The 23,048-nt window shown below is 29.7% G+C and overlaps 2 protein-coding genes across 10 annotated transcripts; one reads left to right on the forward strand and one right to left on the reverse strand.

Annotated features, from left to right (window-relative positions):
• Positions 1 to 1,112: 1,112 nt before the first annotated feature.
• On the forward strand, positions 1,113 to 10,297 carry LOC111406536 (receptor-like protein 12). The gene is made up of 5 exons (XM_023035945.1): positions 1,113 to 2,651; positions 2,803 to 3,453; positions 3,537 to 3,691; positions 9,863 to 9,901; positions 10,252 to 10,297. Exons 1-5 carry the CDS (start codon positions 1,182 to 1,184, stop codon positions 10,295 to 10,297), a joined length of 2,361 nt encoding a protein of 786 aa, XP_022891713.1. The 5' UTR covers positions 1,113 to 1,181.
• A 1,603-nt stretch (positions 10,298 to 11,900) lies between these two features.
• Positions 11,901 to 19,358, reverse strand: LOC111405501 (endoribonuclease YBEY, chloroplastic-like). Of its 9 annotated transcripts, none has more exons than XM_023034417.1 (5): positions 18,915 to 19,059; positions 18,668 to 18,724; positions 15,314 to 15,500; positions 15,148 to 15,210; positions 11,901 to 12,114 (listed from the first exon to the last, which is right to left on the reverse strand). In XM_023034417.1, the coding sequence occupies exons 1-5, from the start codon at positions 19,022 to 19,024 to the stop codon at positions 12,103 to 12,105; spliced, it is 429 nt and encodes a 142-aa protein (XP_022890185.1). In that variant the 5' UTR covers positions 19,025 to 19,059; the 3' UTR covers positions 11,901 to 12,102. The 9 variants fall into 9 exon arrangements, 6 of the variants coding, with proteins under 6 accessions (XP_022890185.1, XP_022890184.1, XP_022890183.1 ...); XM_023034416.1 differs by having other exon boundaries at positions 11,901 to 12,117; XR_002704798.1 differs by lacking the exons at positions 11,901 to 12,114; positions 18,915 to 19,059 and adding an exon at positions 19,117 to 19,358 and having other exon boundaries at positions 14,902 to 15,210; positions 15,314 to 15,520.
• Between the last annotated feature and the right edge of the window lie 3,690 nt (positions 19,359 to 23,048).

Here is a 23,048-nt window from a genome sequence, read left to right on the forward strand (position 1 = left end):
GATGTGATTGCATTTATAAAGGTGGTGTTTGAGTGGAGATGAGAATGGATTAGGATGGGTGAGTGTCGATGTCATGGGTGGATTAGTTTGGTTGGAGAAGATGGAATTTGTGTTAATATATGTTTAAGCAGGATTTATTTATTCTTTTGAAAAACTAAGCAATTTCATTTGCAATTTTTTCTTATTTTTTGTCGTTTTACTTCTTTCTTTTATTTTTGTTTATTGAAATAGTTATTTATATGTCTGAATTGGAGGGAACGATGAGTTTTGTTCCATAATTAAAAGGTTAAGAAATGATTATGTTAAAAAAAATGTTTATCATAGATTTGTTATGTTTCTCAAAATTGAGGATGAAAATCAGAAATCGGGCAAAATCAGTAAACAAACTAAGGAAAAAGGACAAAATTATTTATTTAATTTTGGTCTAATACCCAACTTCAAACGTTATTTAGATACTAATTTGTAGCAAAATCATAATGAAATTCTTGGGTGACGAATTTTTTCTAATTATCTGACTGATAACTATAATTTATTCTGTAAGTGTGTCATTTGATACTCAACTTCAAATCATGTGAAGAATCTTTTCCAAACATAAAAACCAATAAGGTGTAAAGTCAAGTTACTTATTATTTATTTATTTTTTGTTACAAGAAATCCAAACGTTTTTTTTTTCCTAGCCATCACTGTTGATCGGAACTCGTTGATTAACAAGTATGCAACAATACTTTCTCATTGTCTATGTTTTTTACCCCCCAAATATAAGCGTGCGATTGAATTCTTAAGCCTATCATCGTATAACATTAAAAGTTTTAAAAAAAGGACACATTTTTCTATTCAATTAGTATTGATTACAATTATATATTCATTATTCACAACGAATTATTGGGGAATCTTTTCTGACAATAACGACCAATTGGCACCAGAGGGTGGGGTTTAAGTCAAGTCTTCCTTGTTGGTTTGTTTAATCAAGAATTCATTATTTATCCAAACATTATTAATCGCTGGAACATTGATTTGACAAGTCAATACATTTTTCTAAGGAGTTATTGCTGATATGAGTAGTCTTTTTGGTAGCTTTCTACACAAATTCATTCTTACAACTAATTCTATAAGTAGTCCGCTTTAATGGTGAAAAATCACAAAAGAATATCAGAAAATTCTTAGTTACAATTGTTCACAGAATGATAGTTGATCAAAAGTTCTTTCAACATCTCCAATTGTTAGTCATTGTACTACTACTGAGTTGGAGAGCCACTTTTGAACGCTCTACAAGAATGAAAGATGTCATCAGGTGCATAGAAAAGGAGAAAGAAGCTCTTCTCAAGTTCAACGATGAGCTTATTGATGAATATAGCCCACTCTCTTCTTGGGGAAATGAAAAATATAAGAAGGATTGCTGCAAATGGACTGGTGTCAGTTGTGACTATCAAACTAATCATATTGTTGAGTTGGATCTTGGTGGTATGGGTCTAAGAGGTAACATTAGCATCTCGTTGCTTGAAATACAACATTTGAAATATCTAGACCTTAGTGACAATGATTTCAATTATAGCAGAATTCCACAATTCATAGGTTCCCTAGGTAGATTACAGCATCTTGATCTCTCTTATTCTAATTTTAGTGGAGAAATTCCCCATCATCTCGGCAACCTTTCTGAATTGAATTCTCTTCATCTTAGCTCATCAACTAATGGTTCACTAACTAGCACAAATCTTGATTGGCTTTCTCGACTTCATTCATTAAAAAACCTGTCCATGTACTCTGTTAACCTCACAATGGCTACCGATTGGTTACAAATAATAACTAAGCTTACTCAGCTTCAACATTTATTCTTAGATTCATGTAACCTGCCAATGGTACTTCCTCCCTCACCTTTCAATGCTTCTAATTCTCTTTCTGCCTTTGGGCTCACGGGAAATGAGTTCTCTTCTTCTTGGATATTTCCTTTGGTGTTTAACTTAAGCAGTGGCCTTACTTTGCTTGACCTCAGCTCCAACAAATTACAAGGCGAGATTCCAATATCCTTGGGGAATATGAGTAGATTAACTTCTTTATATTTATATGGTAACCAATTCACAGGAGAAGTGCCTTGTCCTGCATTATCTTCCTCGTTAACAGACTTAGATCTTTCTAACAACATGTTTAATGGTACCATTCCCCAATGCATAGGAAGCCTTTCTAAACTCAAATCTTTGTACCTTGTTTTAAACAACTTTGAAGGCATAATCACTGAATCCCATTTCTCTAATCTTTCCCAATTACAATGGTTGGACTTGTCTTCCAACCCGAGTATCTCTTTTAATATCAATTTAGGATGGAATCCTCCTTTTCAACCGACAAGTTTATATTTAGCAGATTGCAACGTAGGTCCACATTTCCCCACATGGCTTAGAACACAAACGAGATTAAAGTATCTTGATATCTCTAATGCTGAGATTTCAAACACCTTCCCTGATTGGTTTTGGGAGTTGAGTCCAAAATTAAGGACATTAAATGTATCAAATAACAATTTTCAAGGTGTCCTTCCTGATTTGTCATCAAAGTTCTCTAATTTCAATTCCATAGATCTAAGCTTTAATCATTTTAATGGTTCATTACCAATTTTGCCTCCGAATGGATATGTAGTGGATTTATCGAGTAATGAGTTCTGGGTCAATCACCAATATATGCAAGGAAACTGGTTGTTATTGGGAATATCTTGACCTCTCGAATAACTTACTCTCGGGACAGCTTCCAGATTGTTTTGCAAACCTATGAAATTTGGTTTACCTTAATCTGGCGCATAATAATTTCTCTGGAAAGATCCCTTCACTAAATGTCACCTTATCATTGCACTTACAAAACAACAATTTCACTGGAGAAATTCCAACATCGTTGAGGAGTTGTACTTTCTTGACTTTTATTGATCTTTCCCAAAATAAGTTGACTGGTAATATACCTACATGGGTGGGAGATACTTGGACTCATTTGGTCTTTCTGAGTCTCAGGTCCAATGAGTTCTTTGGTAGTATTCCTTCCCATTTGTGTCGTCTTGCAAACTTACAAGTGTTGGACCGCTCTTTAAACAAGATTTCTGGTGGTATACCAAAATGCTTAAACAACCTCACTGCTATGATTCAAGTGGATTCTGAGTTTGATAGCGCATTTATTCTTAATTACAGAAGAGGATTTGAGAGTGCATTTGTAATATGGAAAGGAAAGGAGGTCGAGTACATAAATACTCTTAATTTGGTGAAACTCATCGATCTTTCAAGCAACAATTTAGTAGGTGATGTTCCTACGGAAATTACCAGTCTTGTAACACTAGTTGGATTGAACCTTTCAAGAAACAACCTATCTGGATTCCTTCCTCCTAATATTGAACGATTAAAATCTTTGGATTTTCTTGATTTTTCAAAAAACCACTTCTCTAGTGGCATTCCTATTGGTGTTTCTCAATTGGATCGACTTGGAGTGTTAGATTTGTCATAAAATAACTTGTTGGGCAAAATTCCACAAAGCATTCATTTACGAACTTTCAATGTTCTGCATTCGAGGGAAACCCTGGACTTTGTGGCCTTCCACTTACAAAAGCTTGTCCAAAAGATGAAATTGCTCAAGTTCCAAAGATCGGTCATAATGTTGATGGGACGAAAAACCAAGAGGAGGATAAGCTAATCAATGACGGATTTTACATTAGTATGGCAGTTGGGTTCGTTTTTGGATTTTGGGGGTTATGTAGAACTTTTGTACTCAATCACTCGTGAAGGATTGCATTTTTCAAGTTTTGGAATAGCATAACGGATTGATTGTATGTAAAGATAGCCATCTACAAAATCCGTCTAAGAGAAGCATATCACAAATTTGTAGAACTTTAGGATGCGGTTAGTTTGCGTTTGCGTTTTTTGTTTTGAGGGACTATTTTCGAATTATGGAAAATGTGTTTGATTTATCATTTTGAAAAACGATTTCTCAAAATAGAAAACTAGAAAATATGTTTGGTTTAAAATTTTTAGAAATTGTTTTATGATATTTAATTTATTCAATTATTTGATTATTCAATATTCATTTTTTTGAATGTAAAACATTTATCGATTCGACTATCGTACAATCGTTAATGAATTTTTAAAATTAGCTTATTATCGAAAATTTCGAAATATAGTTTGAAAATGCCTATTTTGACGCCCCGAAACATTTGCTACTATTAGTCGTTTCACGCACCGTTAACGACGTGCAATATTATGCCGCGAGTGCTTCAAAATGACATTAAGAATGTAATATTTCGACTTCATTTGATATCCCGTAATGAGCCTAAAAATGAACACAAAAACATAAGTTAAAAAAAAAAAAGAACAACCAAACATTTAGCAAACCTCCGTGAACGCAGGTTTATGGACTTTTTTTTTTTTTACTTTATTTGTAGTACATTTTTTTATTAATATTTAATTTAAAAAATTAAATATATCTACATAAGTTTAAAAAAAAAACAACCGAACATTTAGCAAACCTTCGTGCACGGAGGTTTATGCATTTTTTTTGTTATTTTTATTTGTAGTACATTTTTTTATTAATATTTAATTTAAAAAATTTAAATATATTTAAATATTTACTGAAAAATGTTGAAGTTAATATTTTTTTACCTATAAGTAACTTTTACAATTATAATTTTTTTATTACTTTTAAATAATTTGAAGTGATTTTTTTACTTATAAATAAGTTTTTACATTCTAGATAGTTTAATCTTTTTTTTTTTTTTTATATAAGTAGCTTTTGCAATTATAAGAGAATGAGGGATTAATATTTTTTTTTTACCTATAAGTAGCTTTTATAATTATAAATTTTTTTCTATTTTAAATAACTTGAGGTGAATTTTTTACTTATAAGTAATTTTTTTATATTTTAGATAGTGTAATCTCTTCTTTTACTTTTAAATAACTTAAACGGTTTGGGAACTGGTTTGGCAACAGGAAAAATTCTATTAAAAAATACTATAGAAATTTTGTCACATGTCATTTGAGTGCAATGTCACGTCTACTGCAATATTTTTCCCTTACTTTGAATCTGACACGTCATGCTCTTTCTCCTAATTCTCACGTTATTAACTACAACCATATCTTATATATTTAAATTTTTAAAATTATATTAATAAAAAAATTATTGTAAATAAAATGTAAAAAAAAAAAACATATTCACTCCGTGCATGGAGAAAAAAATTTACGTCATACCACATAATTTTTTTTGAGCAAAATGATGTATTGAGAAAATTGTTGCAAAAAATAATATAGTAATAAAATAATTGATTTTTTTTAAAAAAAACAACTTATACGCATTTTTTTAACACATACATTACCATAAAAGAGAGAATGCGGGTTTACTATTCATCTTTGTCACACTCGTTTTCACACTTAACTGGTTTGGGAACTGGTTTGACAACATGACAAATTCTATTCAAAAATATTGTAGGAATTTTGTCATACGCCATTGTCCACTGCAATATTTCTCCCTTGCTTTGAATTTGACACACCATGCTCTTTCTCCTGATTCTCACGCTATTAACTATCAACCATATCTTATATATTTAAATTTTTAAAATTTTATTAATAAACAAAATTATTGTAAATAAAATGTTAAAAAAAAAACATATTCATTCCGTGTATGGAGAAAAATTTACGTCATATCATATAATTTTTCTTAAGAAAAATAATGTATTGAGAAAATTGTTGCGGACAAATAATAAATAGTAATAAAATAATTGATTTTTTTTAAAGAAAAACGACTTATACGTATTTTTTAACACATACGTTTAATGTCCGTTTAACTATTTTCGATATTCATTTAGATCATTCGATATGTCTATGATATAGTTCTTGAAATGAGTTTCGAGAGAATGTAAAATATTTATCGATTCGACTATCGTACAATCGTCGATGAAATTTTAAAGTTAGCTTATTATATAATTTTTTTTTACTTTGATTTGTAGTACATTTTTTTTATTAATATTTAATTTAAAAAAATAAATATATCTATATAAGTTTAAAAAAAAAAAAACAAAACAAAACCAAACATCTAGCAAACCTCCGGAGGTTTATGCTCTTTTTTTTTTTTACTTTTATTTGTAGTACATTTTTTATTAATATTTAATTTAAAATTATTAAATATATCTAAATATTTATTTAAAAATGTTGAAGTTAATATTTTTTACATATGAGTAACTTTTACAATTATGATTTTTTTATTACTTTTTAATAACTTGAAGTGATTTTTTTACTTATAAGTAACTTTTTACATTCTAGATAGCTTAATCTTTTTATTAATAATTAATTTTAAAAACTAAATATTTATACTTAAAAAATTTTAAGTTCACTTTTTTTTTTTTTTTTATATACGTCGCTTTTGCAATTATAAGAGAATGAGGGATTAATATTTTTTTTTTACGTATAAGTAGCTTTTACAATTATAAGTTTTTTTATTTTAAATAACTTGAAGTTATTTTTTTACTTATAAGTAATTTTTTTATATTTTAGAAAGTGTAATCTCTTCTTTTACTTTTAAATAACTTAACCGGTTTGGGAATTGGTTTGACAACAGGAAAAATTCTATTCAAAAATACTATAAAATTTTTGTCACATGCCATTTGAGTGCAATGTCACGTCCACTACAATATTTGTCCTTTACTTTGAATCTGACACACCATGTTCTTTCTCCTAATTCTCACGTTATTAACTATCAAACATATCCTATATATTTAAATTTTTAAAATTATATTAATAAAAAATTATTGTAAATAAAATGTAAAAAAAAAAAAACATATTCACTCCATGCATGGAGAAAAAAATTTACGTCATACCACATAATTTTTCTTGAGCAAAATGATGTATTGAGAAAATTGTTGCGAAAAAAATAAATAATAATAAAATAATTGATTTTTTTAAGAAAAACAACTTATACGCATTTTTTAACACATACGTTTAATGTCCGTTTAACTATTTTCGATATTCATTTAGACCATTCGATATATTTATGATATAGTTCTCGAAATGAGTTTCGAGAAAATATAAAACATTTATCAATTCGACTATCGTACAATCGTCGATGAATTTTTAAAGTTAGGTTGTTATCGAAAATTTCGAAATATAGTTTGAAAATGCCTATTTTAACATTCCGTAACATTTGCTACAATTAACCGTTTCACGCACCGTTAACGACATGCAATACTATGTCGCGAGTACTTCAAAATAATATTAAGAATGTAATATTTCGATTTCATTTGATATCCCGTAATGAGCTTGAAAATGAACACAAAAACGTAAGTAAAAAAAACAAAAAAAAAACTAATGTTAGCAAACCTCCGTACACGGACGATCCAATCCTCCATGCATGGAGGATTGGAGGCTCCGTGCACGGAGCAATGTTCAAAGTAATGCACGTTTTTTTTAAAATTTTTTACTAATATTTATTTTAAAAATATTAAATATATCTAAATATTCACTTAAAAATGTTAAAGTTAATATTTTTTACATATAATAACTTTTACAATTACAATTTTTTTATTACTTTTAAATAACTTTAGGTGATTTTTTTACTTATAAGTAACTTTTTACATTCTAGATCGTGTAATCTTTCTATTAATATTTAATTTAAAAAAACTAAATATATTTAAATATTTATACTTAAAAAATTTTAAGCTAACATTTTTTTTTATATAAGTAACTTTTGCAATTATATCAGAATGATGAATTAATATTTTTTTTTATCTATAATTAGTTTTTACAATTATAAGTTTTTTTATTTTAAATAACTTGTAGTGATTTTTTTACTTATAAGTAACTTTTTACATTTTAGATAGTGTATCTTTTTATTAATATTTAATTTAAAAAACAAAATATATCTAAATATTTTTGTCACGTTGATTTTCACATTGAACTGGTTTCAAATTGGTTTAGTCCTTTGAATCTGACACACAATGCTGTTTTTCCATTTCTCTTTAGCGTGACAAAAATATTTAGATCTATTTAGTTTTTAAAATTATATTATATTAATAAAGAGATTACGCTATCTAAAATATAAAAAGTTACTTATAAGTAAAAAAAATCACTTTAAGTTGTTTAAAATAATAAAAAAACTTATAATTGTAAAATCTACTTATAGGTAAAAAAGAAAAAAATATGAATTCCTCATTCTCTTATAATTGTAAAAGTTACTTATAAGTAAAAAATATGTTAACTTAAATTTTTTAAGTATAAATAATTTCTTAAAGTTATTTACAAGTAAAAACAACTTATAATTGTAAAAGCTACTTATAAGTGAAAAGTATTAACTTCAAGTTTTAAATATATATTTTTACCTATAAGTAGCTTTTACAATGATAAGTTTTTTTTATTTTAAATAACTTGAAGTGATTTTTTTACTTATAAGTAATTTTTTTTATTTTAGATAGTGTAATCTTTTTATGATCTAAATATTTTTGTCACGCTGATTTTCACATTGAACTGGTTTGAAACTAGTTTGGTCATCTGAATCCAACATACAATACTCTTTTTCTATTTTCTCACGCTATAAACTATATATCAACTATATCCTATAATTTTATTAGTAATAATATTTTTCAAAATAATTTTTTTTTACATAAAAAAGATTCTTTATTCCTATCTAAAATATAAAAAGTTATTTCTAACTAAAAAAATCACTTCGATTAATAATAAGATAAAAAAATATTTCTAAAATGTAAAAAGTTTTTGAAATGAAATATTAATAAAAATATTACACTATCTAGAATGTAAAGTCCTATAAGTAAAAATAAAAATAAAAAATACTTCCGCTTATTTAAAAATAAAAGCTACTTATAAGTAAAAAATAAATTCAACATTTTCAGGTAAATGTGCACTCCGTGCACGAAGCATAATTTTTTTCCCTATTTAATTTTTTTTAAAATATATAATTTTTTTTAACTTCTTTTGTCTTTATGTATGCTTTAAATAAATCTGTTCAAATACTGCTTTTCTCTCCATGAAAGGAGGAATTTTCTTTATTTTAAATTTTTTCAACTTACATTTTTTCTATTTATAAAAGGGTTTAGATTTTTTTTAATTCTTTTCCCTTTATTTATGATTGAAATTAATACTTTTAATCACTGCTTTTCTCTCCGTGAAAAGAGAATTTTTTTAAAAAATATATTTTCAATTTATAAAATTTTTTCATCTTTTTTTATTTGTGAATTGGTAGATTAAAATTATTTCAATTTAATTTTTTTCTATTTATTATACAATTTTCTCCCTTTTTTTGGTGGATTGGTGGAAATAATTGTTTTTGCTTGCACAACATTAGACTGTTCATTTTTGTTCAGTACATTTTCACATTGAACTGGTTTGAAATGTGTTTGGTCAAAATGGTTTGCCTTACACTACTTTTCTTTTCTCTTTTCTTTCTTCTAAAAGGGGCAATCCCTGCATTACTATTCATTCTTGTAGCACTCGATTTTACACATTGTTCCAAAACTGGTTTTCTTACTATTCAAACCTTTTATCTCGCACTTTCATCCACTTGGTTGTAGTAACCGTTCACAAATTTCTCCCCTATAAAGTTACTTTTTGCTCTCTCTCTCTCTCTCTCTCTCTCATTTCATACGTCTTTTGGATTAGCTCATTCCACCACAATCAAACCAAACTGAGGAAGAAAAAAGGTAAAATCCAAAATACACACGCTTGCCTCATATTGAACTTCCTTTTCATTCCATTTTTAGAACCTATTTAATCTGATAACTGTCATTTGGGTAGTGTTCTATATTGAGCAACGCATTTCCCTTTGAAATAGAAATTCCAATTTTTCCAATTTTTTCAATATTTTCTTCGATAAAATGTTTATTTTATGATTCTCCTTCTTGTAGGTTCTTTTATATTCGTTTTCTTCTCTACGATGCTCCCAGGTGAAAATATTTTTTTATTTTCAATTTTTAGTTTTGTAGTAATAGCAATCACGATAATTTTGAATGATTTCTTGAATTTGTGAATTTGTTGCTTTTTTTATTGTTATTCTACGTTGAATAACACATATCCCTTCAAAATAGAAATTCCAATTTTTTCAATGTTTTCTTCAATTAAATATGTTTGTTTGACTGTTCTTCTTCTTATAGGCTCCTTTATCTTTTTTCTCTTCTCTATGACACTCCCAGTTAAAAACTTTTTTTTTTCTTGTTTTTGATTGTGTTGTAACAGTAATCATGTTAATTTTGAATGATTTCTTAAATTTTGTGAGTTTGTTGCCTTTTTTTGTTAGTGATGATGTGTCACTTGAGGGACTAGAGCAAGACTTTGAAGATTGAAAAATTGATGTTGTAAGTAGAGTCATCGTTTTTGTGGATTATAATATAATATATTATATCAATCATACACTACCTTAAAAGAGAGAACGAGGCAGTTACTGCTCTTGTACTTTTAAATTAATTTTATTTTAGTTATAATTTGTAATAAATATTGAATTATTTGTTTACAGCAAGTTGTGACAACTACGGTTTTGAAAGTGCAGTTAAACTGCGAGGGATGCATACAAAAAATTTACAAATTTGTGACCAAACCAAAAGGTGAGTAGCCACCGTGTTATGTTTATTGAAATTGAAGTGTTTAATTGAGACATTGACAATGTTATTGGGTATTAGAATGTGTAAATAGACAGATATAAGGATTTGATAAGAATGACTGAAGTAATGAAACTGAAAATTCTAGCCGATTCTCTAAATAAATAGAGGAGGATTTGATGTTTTGCTCATCCAGAGGATTAGCCTTTGCAATCAAATTTGGATTAAGTTGACTGCTTTCATAAAAATAATAAAATAATATTTTTAAGATATGTATTCGTTTGCAAATTCTTGATTCTTTTTCACAGTGTATAGTTTTGTTGGGATTAGGTACACGTTTGATTTACTTCCAATCTCAAATTTTCTTGACTTTCTGCGAAACTGCATTTCTTGAACCTTGCAGGAAAATGAGGTTATCAGTATCCGTGTCTGTTATTTTCTTAGGTAATATTGAAGATGTTCACGTACATGTATCGTTGGAGGTTTGACTTCCTTTTCTTCCTTGTGCCTTTCAATTATCTCAAAGGTAAAAGAACAAATATAAATGAGCCGAATCACTATCCACTAATGCCACATTTTCCTTCGAATAAACTTTGCTTAACATTGCGCATCTCTGAATTATCCTCAATTCCAAGTTCAATATTAATTTAAACCAGGATTATGTGTTAATCCCAAGTACTTTTGAATTAAAGCATAATTAAACTTTAAACGAGTAGAAACAAAAAGTGTTTGCAAATAATACCTTTTTGATTGATATTATATTTGATGCACCCACTACTCCATTTATGGTGCATGCTTTTGACTTAGTTTAAGGTTTTGCTTGAAAATGGAGTCATTGTCTTGAGATTGAATGTGTGTTTATTTTAAATAGTTTGTCATGTGCAATGTTCTCACGTGTAGATATTATTATTTCTAATGAAGTACATTACTTGTGTGAAATATCTATGTGTATGGTGTCAGATGAAATTTTTTTTTCCAATTCTATAATTTTCGACCCGATTTATTTGCTTCATCCAATTAGTTATTTTTATCATCATCCAGGTTATTTAAGAGTAAAAAAAAATGTTATAATTGTAAAAGCTACTTTTAAGTGAAAAATATTGACTTCAAATTTTAAGTATATTTCTAAAATGTAAAGAGTTACTTATGAGTAAAAAATTTGTTTCAAGTTATTTAAAAGTAAAAAAAAAAATGAAATTTGCAAAAAAAAAATTGCATCATGTGCACGTAAGTGTGTATGTGTCTGACAAGCACCTGTTTATACGAATGAAATGCATGTGTTCATACACCAACTAATTCTGTTCAATGTATTCTCAACTTTTCCTAAAAGTATGTGGCACGTGAAAAGCAATAAAAAAAATATAGATGGCAATGCATTCATGTTAATGATTTAAGACAGTTATATTACATACATTGTCACTTACCATTATGATATTGCAAAAAAGTTAAGCTTTTCTTTTAGTATAGCTTTTCTTACTTCTGTAGACTAATTCACTTGCACTCCTGGAAGATGGTGTTGTTACAGCAGTATTGCTTGGCTCTGCACCCCCCTTCTACACTTTTACCTGCTAGATCATCCAAGGTAATAAGAAAAAAATAAGAAATAGTGGTTTATAAATTCAACGATGTTATCTTTCTGATTATATCGTTCCACATATTCTAACTTGTTATTTTGACAGTTGAATGAGGTGCCTATGCCTAATCCATTTCATAGGCCTCAATCTGGTTTCATGATTGATGTTACAAGGGTTGAAGGCAAGTCATTTAAAATAAACAACCTAAAAGCAGGAGCTTATAGCTTCTATGCATGATAAAATTTTGAATGGTTGTTTTTTATGTGCAGATTCTTAACTTATGGTTGGCTCTGCGAATCTGCATTTAACACTAGTCTTATGGTTATGGTCATGGACAATGATGATAGAGTAGGCATTCAACTGTCAGGTAACTGACCTTTGTCATTGATTCATGGATTCCCAGTCATGATCAATTGTTACATTCTTTTGTGTATGCCGATGAACATGAAGTGTCTTTGGACTCTTTAAATGAAAGATCAAGTATGCTTAATACTTGTAGGGTACTAAATGATTTTGTTAGTCATCTCTCCCTCCCCCTCTATCTTTCTCTATGTCAGCACGCATATATGTTTACTAAAGCCAATTGATCCATTTTAGGATTGTATACTTAATTGAAAATTTCAAAACTTTATTTATACAAAATGTGCATTCAAGACTACTAATATCACTGTTAAACTTTTGGAAAATGATGGCATGTTGTTCAAGTCCCTTTATACACTTAAATTTTGTTTGCTAATTGTTTTTTTGTCTTTTTTAAAGTGTACTTTATTTCCTGACACTCTCTAGATGCATCGTCACTATAGTTTTTATTAGTTACATTATATATAAATTCACCTTAGCAAATCAATCTAGTGCACGTCTCTCATCAATCCTTAATGCTAGACACACTAATATTACCTTAAAAAATAACACAGCTCGTACATTGCATGGGCATGCAACTAGTAATAAATAATAAATGTTAACAAATTGTTTTATGACATTTATTCAATTAATTAGATTATTTAGTAAAACATAAAAATTTTAAACTAATATATTACCATATAATATATATTTTAAACTTGGTGCATTTACTATTTTAAAAATACTGCTGAGCAAAAAAAAAAAAATCAAAAAGGCGTGTTTTGAGCATTTTTCGCTTTTTTAACTGAAAATGCCCAAAACGAAAAAAAATAGTTTTGGGTTTTTAGTTATAAATTTTTCCTTGTTTTTGGAAACGAGTGACCAAACACGTTTTGGACGTTTTCGAAAACTAAAAACAGAAAACGACTGGAAAACGGTTGCTTGTGAGATATTGTCTATTATCTAACTTTTGCAATGCCTAAAAGTTAGATGCTATTGTTTTACCATTGTATCTTATTGTATTCTATCGTAAGCTGCTAATAAAATATTCGTGTATAAGCTTTCATATATAAGCTTGTAAAATCTCAATTAGATAATTCGTTAGTCATTTCGACCCAGACACCCTACCCAAACTCTCCCATTTCAGCAACCACCTACTAGCGTCCTCCAATTATCGACTCTTGGATCACAAAAGTGATGTTGAAATAAAGGGAATGACTGAATATAGTAGGTCTAGCATCGAGTATAAAGAGCTTTATTTCTACTCTATTTCTTTTCATTTTTATAAAGGGGTTTTTTTTTTTTTTTTTTTTTTTTTTTTTTTTTTGGTTTTTTTCCCCCCCCCCCCCCCCCCCCCCCCTTCGAGACATATATATTGATGGAAAACCAAAATATCTCATTAGAAAATTACATGTCCACCATGTGTTTCTTTTACTAGAACTAGTCTCTGCCCGTGCATAGGCTATTTTGAAGGAAATGTTAGTGCATTAAATGTGTTAAATTCTTGTGAATTATATCAACACCATGTTTGTCAAGGCTATGCTGGGATGAACTTCCTTATTTAGCATGCAAAGAGACTGTAACATTCGAAATGAAGCATAGAGACTTGCACATTTCCAATTCTTTTGATTTGTGATCTAGTGAGTCCACAAGAGTGTGTTTCAACAATGTTAAGCAACGATTCTATTTCCTTTCAACTTCTATTTCCTTTTTCCATCTTCTAAGAATCGACCTACTTTCAAACAATGTATTCTTAGCACATATTTAGTATATAGTACTGGATAGTATATTTGTTCACAATTTAGGGCTTGTGTCAAGCCACGTTATTTTAAAAAAAAATACTTTTTTCAGCAGTGATTTGACATCATTTCAACCACATATTCTTCAATAAAATAATATTACACGCAAATCTAAAACTTTTCCTTATTTTTTAACCACAAATTTCCCATTAATTTGACATGAGCAATACATTTTTTTCTAGAATGTGTCTCAAATATGTGCATAACCTTTTTTTTTTTTTTTTTGTAAACTATCTTGGATTACCAAAATAGCCACACGCTTTTATTGTTTAGTAGAGGAAAAAACTAAATGATTGTCATCCTCCGTACCCAAAATAATAATTGCAAATCCTTTTATAGCATATATTCCAGTCCAGTCTTCCGATGACGTGTGAAAACCAAGAGACTCAAAGAAATGGCTAAATCCTATAAAACACAATATAGAAGCTTAACAAAAATCTAAACCGATTTTTCAAGAATTCACATTGGGATTTTTCTTAATCCTACTGTGGCGTCGTCTAATTTTTTCTATAGAACAATTTTCATTTATACATAATAAATTTTTTAGCAAACATAACAGCACCAGCCACAGAGACTACAGAAGCATTAGGCGTCTCGTGCATGTTATATTCTCTTTCCATAGTTAGATCAAGAGAAATCCTAAAACTGGAACTAATGGTGGAATATTAACAATCAATAAGATTTTACAATTATCTGAATTTCAAATCATCAGAAGTGTGACTAACAGAGGGAAGAGAAGTCAGCGGCAGTAGTTAATAACCCGTGACGCATAATACCGAACACTTTTCCCCACCTTTATATATAGCCCATAGTTCATTTTTGAAAATAATAAGAGTAGCCAAAACTTTTAAGTATCTAAAAATTGTGTAAGTATGATTGAACTAACCACAAGGATTTCTATCCCATCGAGAATAGTGTGCCCTTTCTCCTCTACTCGTCTTAAAGCAGTCTGCACGAAAATTACAATATCGCCCAACATTAGCTACAATAAGTGACAATTGGCTGGTTTGCCACACAAAATATATTATATATGCAAGAGATTGAGTTCTTACAATTGGAAGCTTTAGTTCACGAATATGTTGGGACATTGAGAGGATATCAATAACGTTGTCTTCATCCCTCCATTCTCTGTTAAGTTTCCTTATGAGCCCAGCATTGCAAAGAAGTACTGATAACTCAACGCTCTCAAAACAACCAACATCACTAATTGAAGTATCTCTTGTTTTACAAGTGGAATTACTGAGACAATCAACTGCTAACTTCATTGCCATCGAAAATTAAGATGAAGTATTTCTAAAATATCCAGCAAAACGTAATAAAGAAACTTTGAAAGAAATTTTTTGCCCTTAAATATAGCATATATAGTAAATATCATCTCAATGTCAATGTATGCTCCAAATATCAGTGTGTACACTACACACCATATACATGTAGTATATGCTCAGAAACAATAGCGCATGAGTAATTAAGTTCAACATATGCAATATTTCTCTACTTTTGTTCCTATTAATCTATAGTGCATTATGTCTCAAATGTGCCGTTTTCCACACAATTCTTCAATCCACATAACTATAATTTTAATGTACAAAAACAATCAAATGCATTAAAGAAAAGTAACTTACTTTGATTTTGGAACAATTAAAAAGTACTTCTTTTGAAACATACTTGTTACTTTAAAGTAAAACTTTTTAAGCTTAGCACATGCTGTATATCGATTACCAAAATTAAAGGATCTTCGGTCAACTATTCTTGGATGCAAATCTTGACATTGAGCTCCAGCTCCTTTTCTTTACTCTTCCTCGCTGTAGCCAGTACTCTCTTCGTGATTCCACCACAATTTCCATATGCATTTCTTAATTCTTGTGCAATTCTCAAGCTTCTATAATTAAACTTCCTCCGACCAAAAATCGTGATAGAGTCCCAAGATTTTGACTTCACAATGTGCGAATGAGGAAGAGAAGATGTAGCAATGATTGAGGAAGGGCGGGCGTGTGTATGCACATGCACTGACATTGAGAAGGAGAGAGGGCGAAGGATAGTACAAAGGAGAGAGGATCTAAAGCACACCATCACTATTTGTTAGTCTCATCAAATTTTCATCAAAAGGATCAAAAGGGTTAAAAAGATTTTCTGGCTAGATCCTCCATTGTGGTAGCCGTGTCTAGTATTTTTTGGATCACATCCCATTACAATCCACCATTCATGGTTCTTTATAGCTTGATGACAATCTTTTAGAGGTGTGTATCCAACTAACTCCATCCATGATTCAATAAGATCCATAATGGCTGTTGCAATGCAATTGCCTAAGTAAAACCAATTGGAATTTATTTTTGAAGGGCCCACATTTCCAATGAAATAGCTTCCGTGCATTGGCATAAAATCAAAAACCCATTCTAGCAGAGAATTAGGTACGACGCTAAACTTTTTAATTGTTGTGTGAAAATAATCCTCTATCTTATATCGATGTATATCCAATCAGAAGTAATTTTTCATATGGTAGCTCAACACATGTAGAAAAGGGCGAACAAATGGTGTTAGGGGAAAGAGGAATCCATTTCGTTAAGGTATCTATAAAGGCTCTAGTCTAACATGTGACTCAATTGACCAAGCTTAGGGTTGGTTAGTAGTACATCCCATGGTTATGAGTTTTGTTGCTTGTGAAGCCTAGTAACCCTATAAATGTTGAAGACGAGGGAAACTAATTCCTCTTTCTGGTTTGTAAGCATTCTATCAATTATCCCCATATTTTGGGAGATAATTTTGCAGAACTTTTAGATTGACAAAAGGTTATCAGGCTATTCTAAAACAAGGATGTATATAACAATTTTATGTATCTTATTCCCCCCTAGTCCATGGTATAATGAAGCTGTGTTTATCAGGGTATGTTCCAGTGAATTTCTAGAAAATGGAATGAAAGGCAATGATGTAGAGTGAGGAAACACATATAGCACATATTTTTTTGTAAAATGTTTATGCCCTCGTATATGCAATAATAAATATTACTACGGGGTATAACAAGATATTATCATGCTTCTATTCTCTCTGTTATTGCGTATACAAAGAAAGTGACAACATAAACCCAAAAACAAAGCAGGTAGAATAAGAAACTCACTCCCATGGGACATCTCCAACAAACATACAGTTACCAAATCAAAAAGCATTTCTCGCCTTCCCTCATGTGTTACGCCTTCTAATTAAGATTTTACAACAATTGTAATCATTGATGAACTCTAAAGGAACCCAAAAAAAATTCCAATGATACTTGCAAATTTATCTCCGAAGGTAGAATTCATTGTGAATTTGAGCTATTTTCAAACAGAATTGATACAGTGCTTCGTTCATTTAAATCTAAAGTAAAACCCAATAATCAATAGAAAGAATTAAAAAAGCAATGATTAATTCAAGAAATCAAACAATTGAAACACCAAATTCAAAGAAACAGAAACAAATGTTTCATAAAATTTAGTGAACATATACCTACATAGAAATAAGAGAAATTAGACAAAGAGAAGGAGAAATTTTTAAAGATTCTACTCTATTGAGAAAGAATCAAGAGCCCCAAGCACCAAGCAGAAGGGACCTTTTAGGGTGTTATGTAAAAATCTATGCAGCTGGCATTTACAGTAAAGGGAAAATGTAAGATGCTAATTCTATAATAACAGATAAAATTTTCCATGTAAAAGTCAAAGAGATAAAGGAATGTTATTGGATGAGAGGGGAAAGAAGACACCTGAAATAAAACCAGATGATCAATAGAAGAAAATGAGAAAAACAATGATTAATTCAAGAAATACATGACTATATGGATTGCATGGGATTAGAAATTGTACATTTAAAGAATAAGGTGATCCATTGTAAGGATTTAGATGCAAAGACATTGTTTGCATTCATGAAGGGTATGACCAGGTTCGTCGAGCCTAGAGGAAATGTTTGGGTTATTGTGGCTCAGAATGCAGAGGAGTCGACATTAATCAAATGCATTTAACAAGAAAGAAAGGGTAAAGGTCATAAAACTTACAGAATCAGCCATTTGTAGAACAACACTCGATATTTTAAGAATTGGAAGAATATTGTCTGTTAAGGCAAAAATATATAACACTCAAGGCCTCCTATATCTATATTTAATGTCTGTGAGATTGAACAAGGAGCAGATAATGGTTGAGATATAAAAAGAACCACAACCTTGATCTTTCAGGATAAAGATAAGTTATTAATTACTTGTGCATTAGGACTAATGACATCCTACAGATTATGGTAATTCCAATTCTAATAGAGAACAATCGACCTAAAGATTTAAACATGCTTCTAATACAGAATTTTAATTATCAATACAATGAATATACAATACAGAACTATACAAATAACTGCACTAAAAAATAATACTTAAGAGATATAAATAGTCATACCTGCTGGTAGTAGAGAACGAAAAGGAGAAAGATCCTAGAGATAGATATGAGTTAGACCTTGCACAATATCAATGAACAAACGTTAGATTGAAATAGAAAAGACAATTCAACCAAAAATCAAAAACAAAATATAGAACACAGATCCAGAACTTCGAATTTGAAATAAGAGAGAATCAGAAAATCAAAGAAAAATAAAAACTTAAACCCTTTTCTAGGGTTTGTGTTCAAAAAAAGAATAAATCTTAACTTTTCACCAAACTGGTTGACTTCGTAGCCAAAAATTGGCAAAAGATCAGTAAGAACAATGAGAGGTCGATTAGCTAACAAGAAACACAAGTTGCAGAGAACGGGTAACATGAAAAACCATAATCAAACCAATAGCAAAATCAACTGAAATACATAGAAATATAGAACTCTCTTGTCATCTTCCTCCAGCTCCCCCACCACACCTTGCTCGGTTGCTTTGCCATAGTGAGGAGTGAGTTTTGAGAACGGACAAGATAGGGCTTTCTTTGGTATCGAGAGAGGAATGAATGTGTTTCATTCGAGCCCTCATATATCCTAAAATGTTAACTGTAGAAGAACCGGCTTGTAAACCAGGTGTGAAAAGGCATCTGACGTAGATGAATAGTATTCTCCCAAGTCTCTCTTTTAAGAGAAGAAAGAAAAGAAAAGAAGAGAGGAGTAGATAGATAATTATGGGACTTCATCCAAGTGGGGGGTTTGTATGCCAATTTATAAAAAATTAGGGATCTACGTGATTAAAAAGTAAATGAGATACAAATACTACATTCATACTTCTCCTGTAGAATATTATGCAGTCCATTTACATCTTTCATATAGTATTTGTTTGGTACACTTTAAAAAGTTGCTACAAATTAAAATTAAAGACAAAAATTAATTTTATTCACAAATTAATGAGGCCAAGAACTTTTGTCAACTTTTCAACCACATATTTCATTAATTTTTATCAAAATCTATTAAAACTTTTATAAAAAATTTCATCAAACAACCCCTTAGATTATATATGATCCACTTGTGTGTCAATAAATTATTATCATGTTCTCGAACTAAATAATAAAAAAGACAATATTCAAAAAAATTAACTTTATGGGTTTTGATAGTAATATATGTATTGTACGTCGTCGAGTTTGTTGAGTACGAGTAAGAAAAAACAAAAATATATTTAAATTGTATAAATGTTGTGGCAAATAAAAAGTAATAAAACTCAATCGTGTACTTTTGTTCGAGGATATCTCAAACTTTGTGATTTCTTCAAAAACTTGTCATTTTTTATATTCAAAATAAAGAAATTGTTGATCTGGTTATATATGAGTTGGCAATTGGCTTTCTTTTTATTTTTATTTTTTATTCATTGATTGATTATTAGCAAAAGATGAATAAAAAAATTAATTAGCTCCTGTTTCATTTGGATAAAAATAGATTTTTTAGTAAATTTTGATTAAAGTTGATGAAATGTGTGATTAAAAGTTAATAAAAATTGTGCTATAAAATCTACAATTGAAAATGAGTTTAAAAAATTAGGACGGAGCAAAAACCTACTCAAAACCTGGCAAGCTACATATTATAGTTCGGTAACTAAGGTGTCTAACTTGGAACATTCACATTGTTTTATTTATTGATTAATAGGGAAAAAAATGTGTTCATCAAAAGTCTATTAAGGAACCTTTTGTTTTGGACTTAAACGTTATTATATATATATATATATTTTTTTTTTCAATCAAAAGTCTATCAAGGGACTTTTTGTTTAGGACTTAGGGCTTGTTGATAGTAATTTTGAGAATTAATTTTTTGATCGTTGGAGAAAAAAGTGGGTCCTACCTGAGAGAGAAGAAATAAAAAATGACGGCTTAAATAGTGAAATAACGGTCAAAAAATTGATTTTTTGAGGTAAAAAATCAATACTAAACATGCACTTAAATGTTATTATAATTATTTTCCCCCTTTTTTTAGATAGTTGCATGTTAATAAATGTTAACCAATAATAAAATAAATAAATTTCTAGGTTCTAATTTGAATTAAGAAATAAATTAATAACATCCATTATATGTAAAAAAATAAAAATAAAAAAATAAATTCACAGCCTTATTAATTTATTGAAGTTATATTATAGGCTGAGAATCAAGGTCTCTAATTGATCCAGACGATTAGAACTCTATATACATACTTTTTATTTTATTGATTACATGTCAATAAAAATTCATGAAAACAAAAATAAGTACTTGAGACGAAGTATCATAGTTGACATATTTATGGATATTAACTAAATCTGTGGAAATTGTCTTCTGTTTTCTTTATTTAATTTCTCAACTCGGTAGATGTCTTGATTGGTAACTTACTTTTTCTGTATTTTCTTTTTCTTTTTTTTTTCTTTTCTTCATTTTATAAATATTATAAAATAAGGAATTAAAAGTATATTTAGATCTTATTTGTAGTTGTTACGGTTGCTGAAATGCTATTTTTAATAATAATCCTCAAATTTTCAAATTAAAATATTTTTGATAATTGATAAGTGCAAATTATACATCTATCCCGTAACTATAACCGTGCGTGTTATATTGATTTATGTCGAGTTATGTATTTTCGAAAAGACCCAAAGATTGGATGGAAGCAAATCCAAAGTGCTATCTTGCTACGAAGGCCAAACCACATGATTGTCGACGTTGAAACCTGAACCTTCTCTACATCTTATATATGTAATGCTAAGGAAGAATATCAACCTCGCTGTAATTGTGAGCGATGCAGCAATCGTTAGCATGCCTAGTTGTCAGCCCCTTAAAGGCTGACATGCGCAATGGCATGGGCACGCATGGACAAGTGTGTTTATGTTACACTTTGGAACTCAGGAGCAAGGCAAATGTGAGTTTTCAGCTTGTGGGCGTTTTGCTTTAATTTAGCCGGTGTCAAAGTGTTACGGCCTGGCAAAAATTAGCATGACATGGACGAATCCAGCTTGCTATTCAGTGTGCTCTAGTCCACAAATTGGGGGTGTCCAGAACAAGCACATGTTTGACATGTGTATTAGGCGGTTTTCTTGGTCCATACTAGTAGAAAGTGTGGCCAGTTGTTGGGAAATGTCACGGGAGGCAATTTTTAGATAGTTTTAGCCATAGCGGGTTGATCCCTTTGGCTGTTAAAGGTGTTAACTACATACGAGTTTGGCTATAAATATGTGAAGGATCAGGCTGAAGAGACATAGGGAAACTGTTGTGCTCCTTCAGCGTTCTTTGTCTTTTTGTATTATTGTGGTGTAATAAAACAAGTTAGGTGATTACCCGTAAAAATCAATGTTGCTTTCTTTACATTGTTGCCTATATCATTCCTTGTAAGCATTGTGCAAATTCGTGAGCCGACTAAGTGGAACCTCAGTGCCATCATAGGTAAAAATTTGGCTAAGTATTTTAACCAAACTTCGTACCTATGATACTAGGTGTGACGCGTGGACAAAATTGAGAGAGATTGTATGACATATTCAGATGAGTTTTGGGATTATTCAAATTTCAAACAAAACTTTCTCATCTAGTATTATTTCATCCCCCTTTAAAATGATAGATGTCAATGGTTCAAATTTTGAATGTGCCTCAAGCTATCTAAGTAGGTATATCAACGAGTCGAAACTTAAGGTTAGGACTCAGCTCAAATAAAAATGATTCAAGCTTTTTTTTCTCGAGCCGAACCGCACTTTTGCTCTACCAAAAATTTAGACTCAACTCAAGCTTTTGGCTCGAGCTTTATCGAGTCGAGTAGGCTCATTTTTTCATTTTTTATTTTTATATATATAATAAAACAAGGGAACTGTATGTGTGTAGGTAGCTTTGTGCTGCCATCATTTTATTATTATTATTATTATTATTATTATTATTATTATTATTATTATTATTATTATTATTATTTCTTCGCAGGCTGAAAATGGTCCGAGCTGACAAGCCACCCGGGTTGGCTAGGGTTTTCTTCTTGGCCGATCCCTAAGCGGTTCGAGTCGATGAGCCAAATTGACACTCCTATATCTAAGTATTCCCATACAAACTAGCACCAAAAAAATAGTGTTCTAACTTTTTGGAATAGTGTTATTTTGAAGAATGGGGTGGTTGACAAATAAAGAAAAGTGTCAATTTAAATATAATATTATTTTATTTAAAAATACATGGTTAAAAAGATGAAAGAAAAATGTATTAAAAATTTTAATGGTGGCAAAATGGGGACTTAACCAGAATCCCATAATAACTCGAAAAAATCTATAGATTGAGTTAAATTAATAATTAAGAATTACTGACATTGTTAATTGTTTAAATAAGTAAATAACTTCTATTTATTTATATTGAATTAGATTTTTAATGTTTAAATACAAAGAATAGATAAG

This window comes from Olea europaea, chromosome 12 (assembly GCF_002742605.1).
Source record: "Olea europaea var. sylvestris chromosome 12, O_europaea_v1, whole genome shotgun sequence".
NCBI classification, from domain to species: domain Eukaryota; kingdom Viridiplantae; phylum Streptophyta; class Magnoliopsida; order Lamiales; family Oleaceae; genus Olea; species Olea europaea.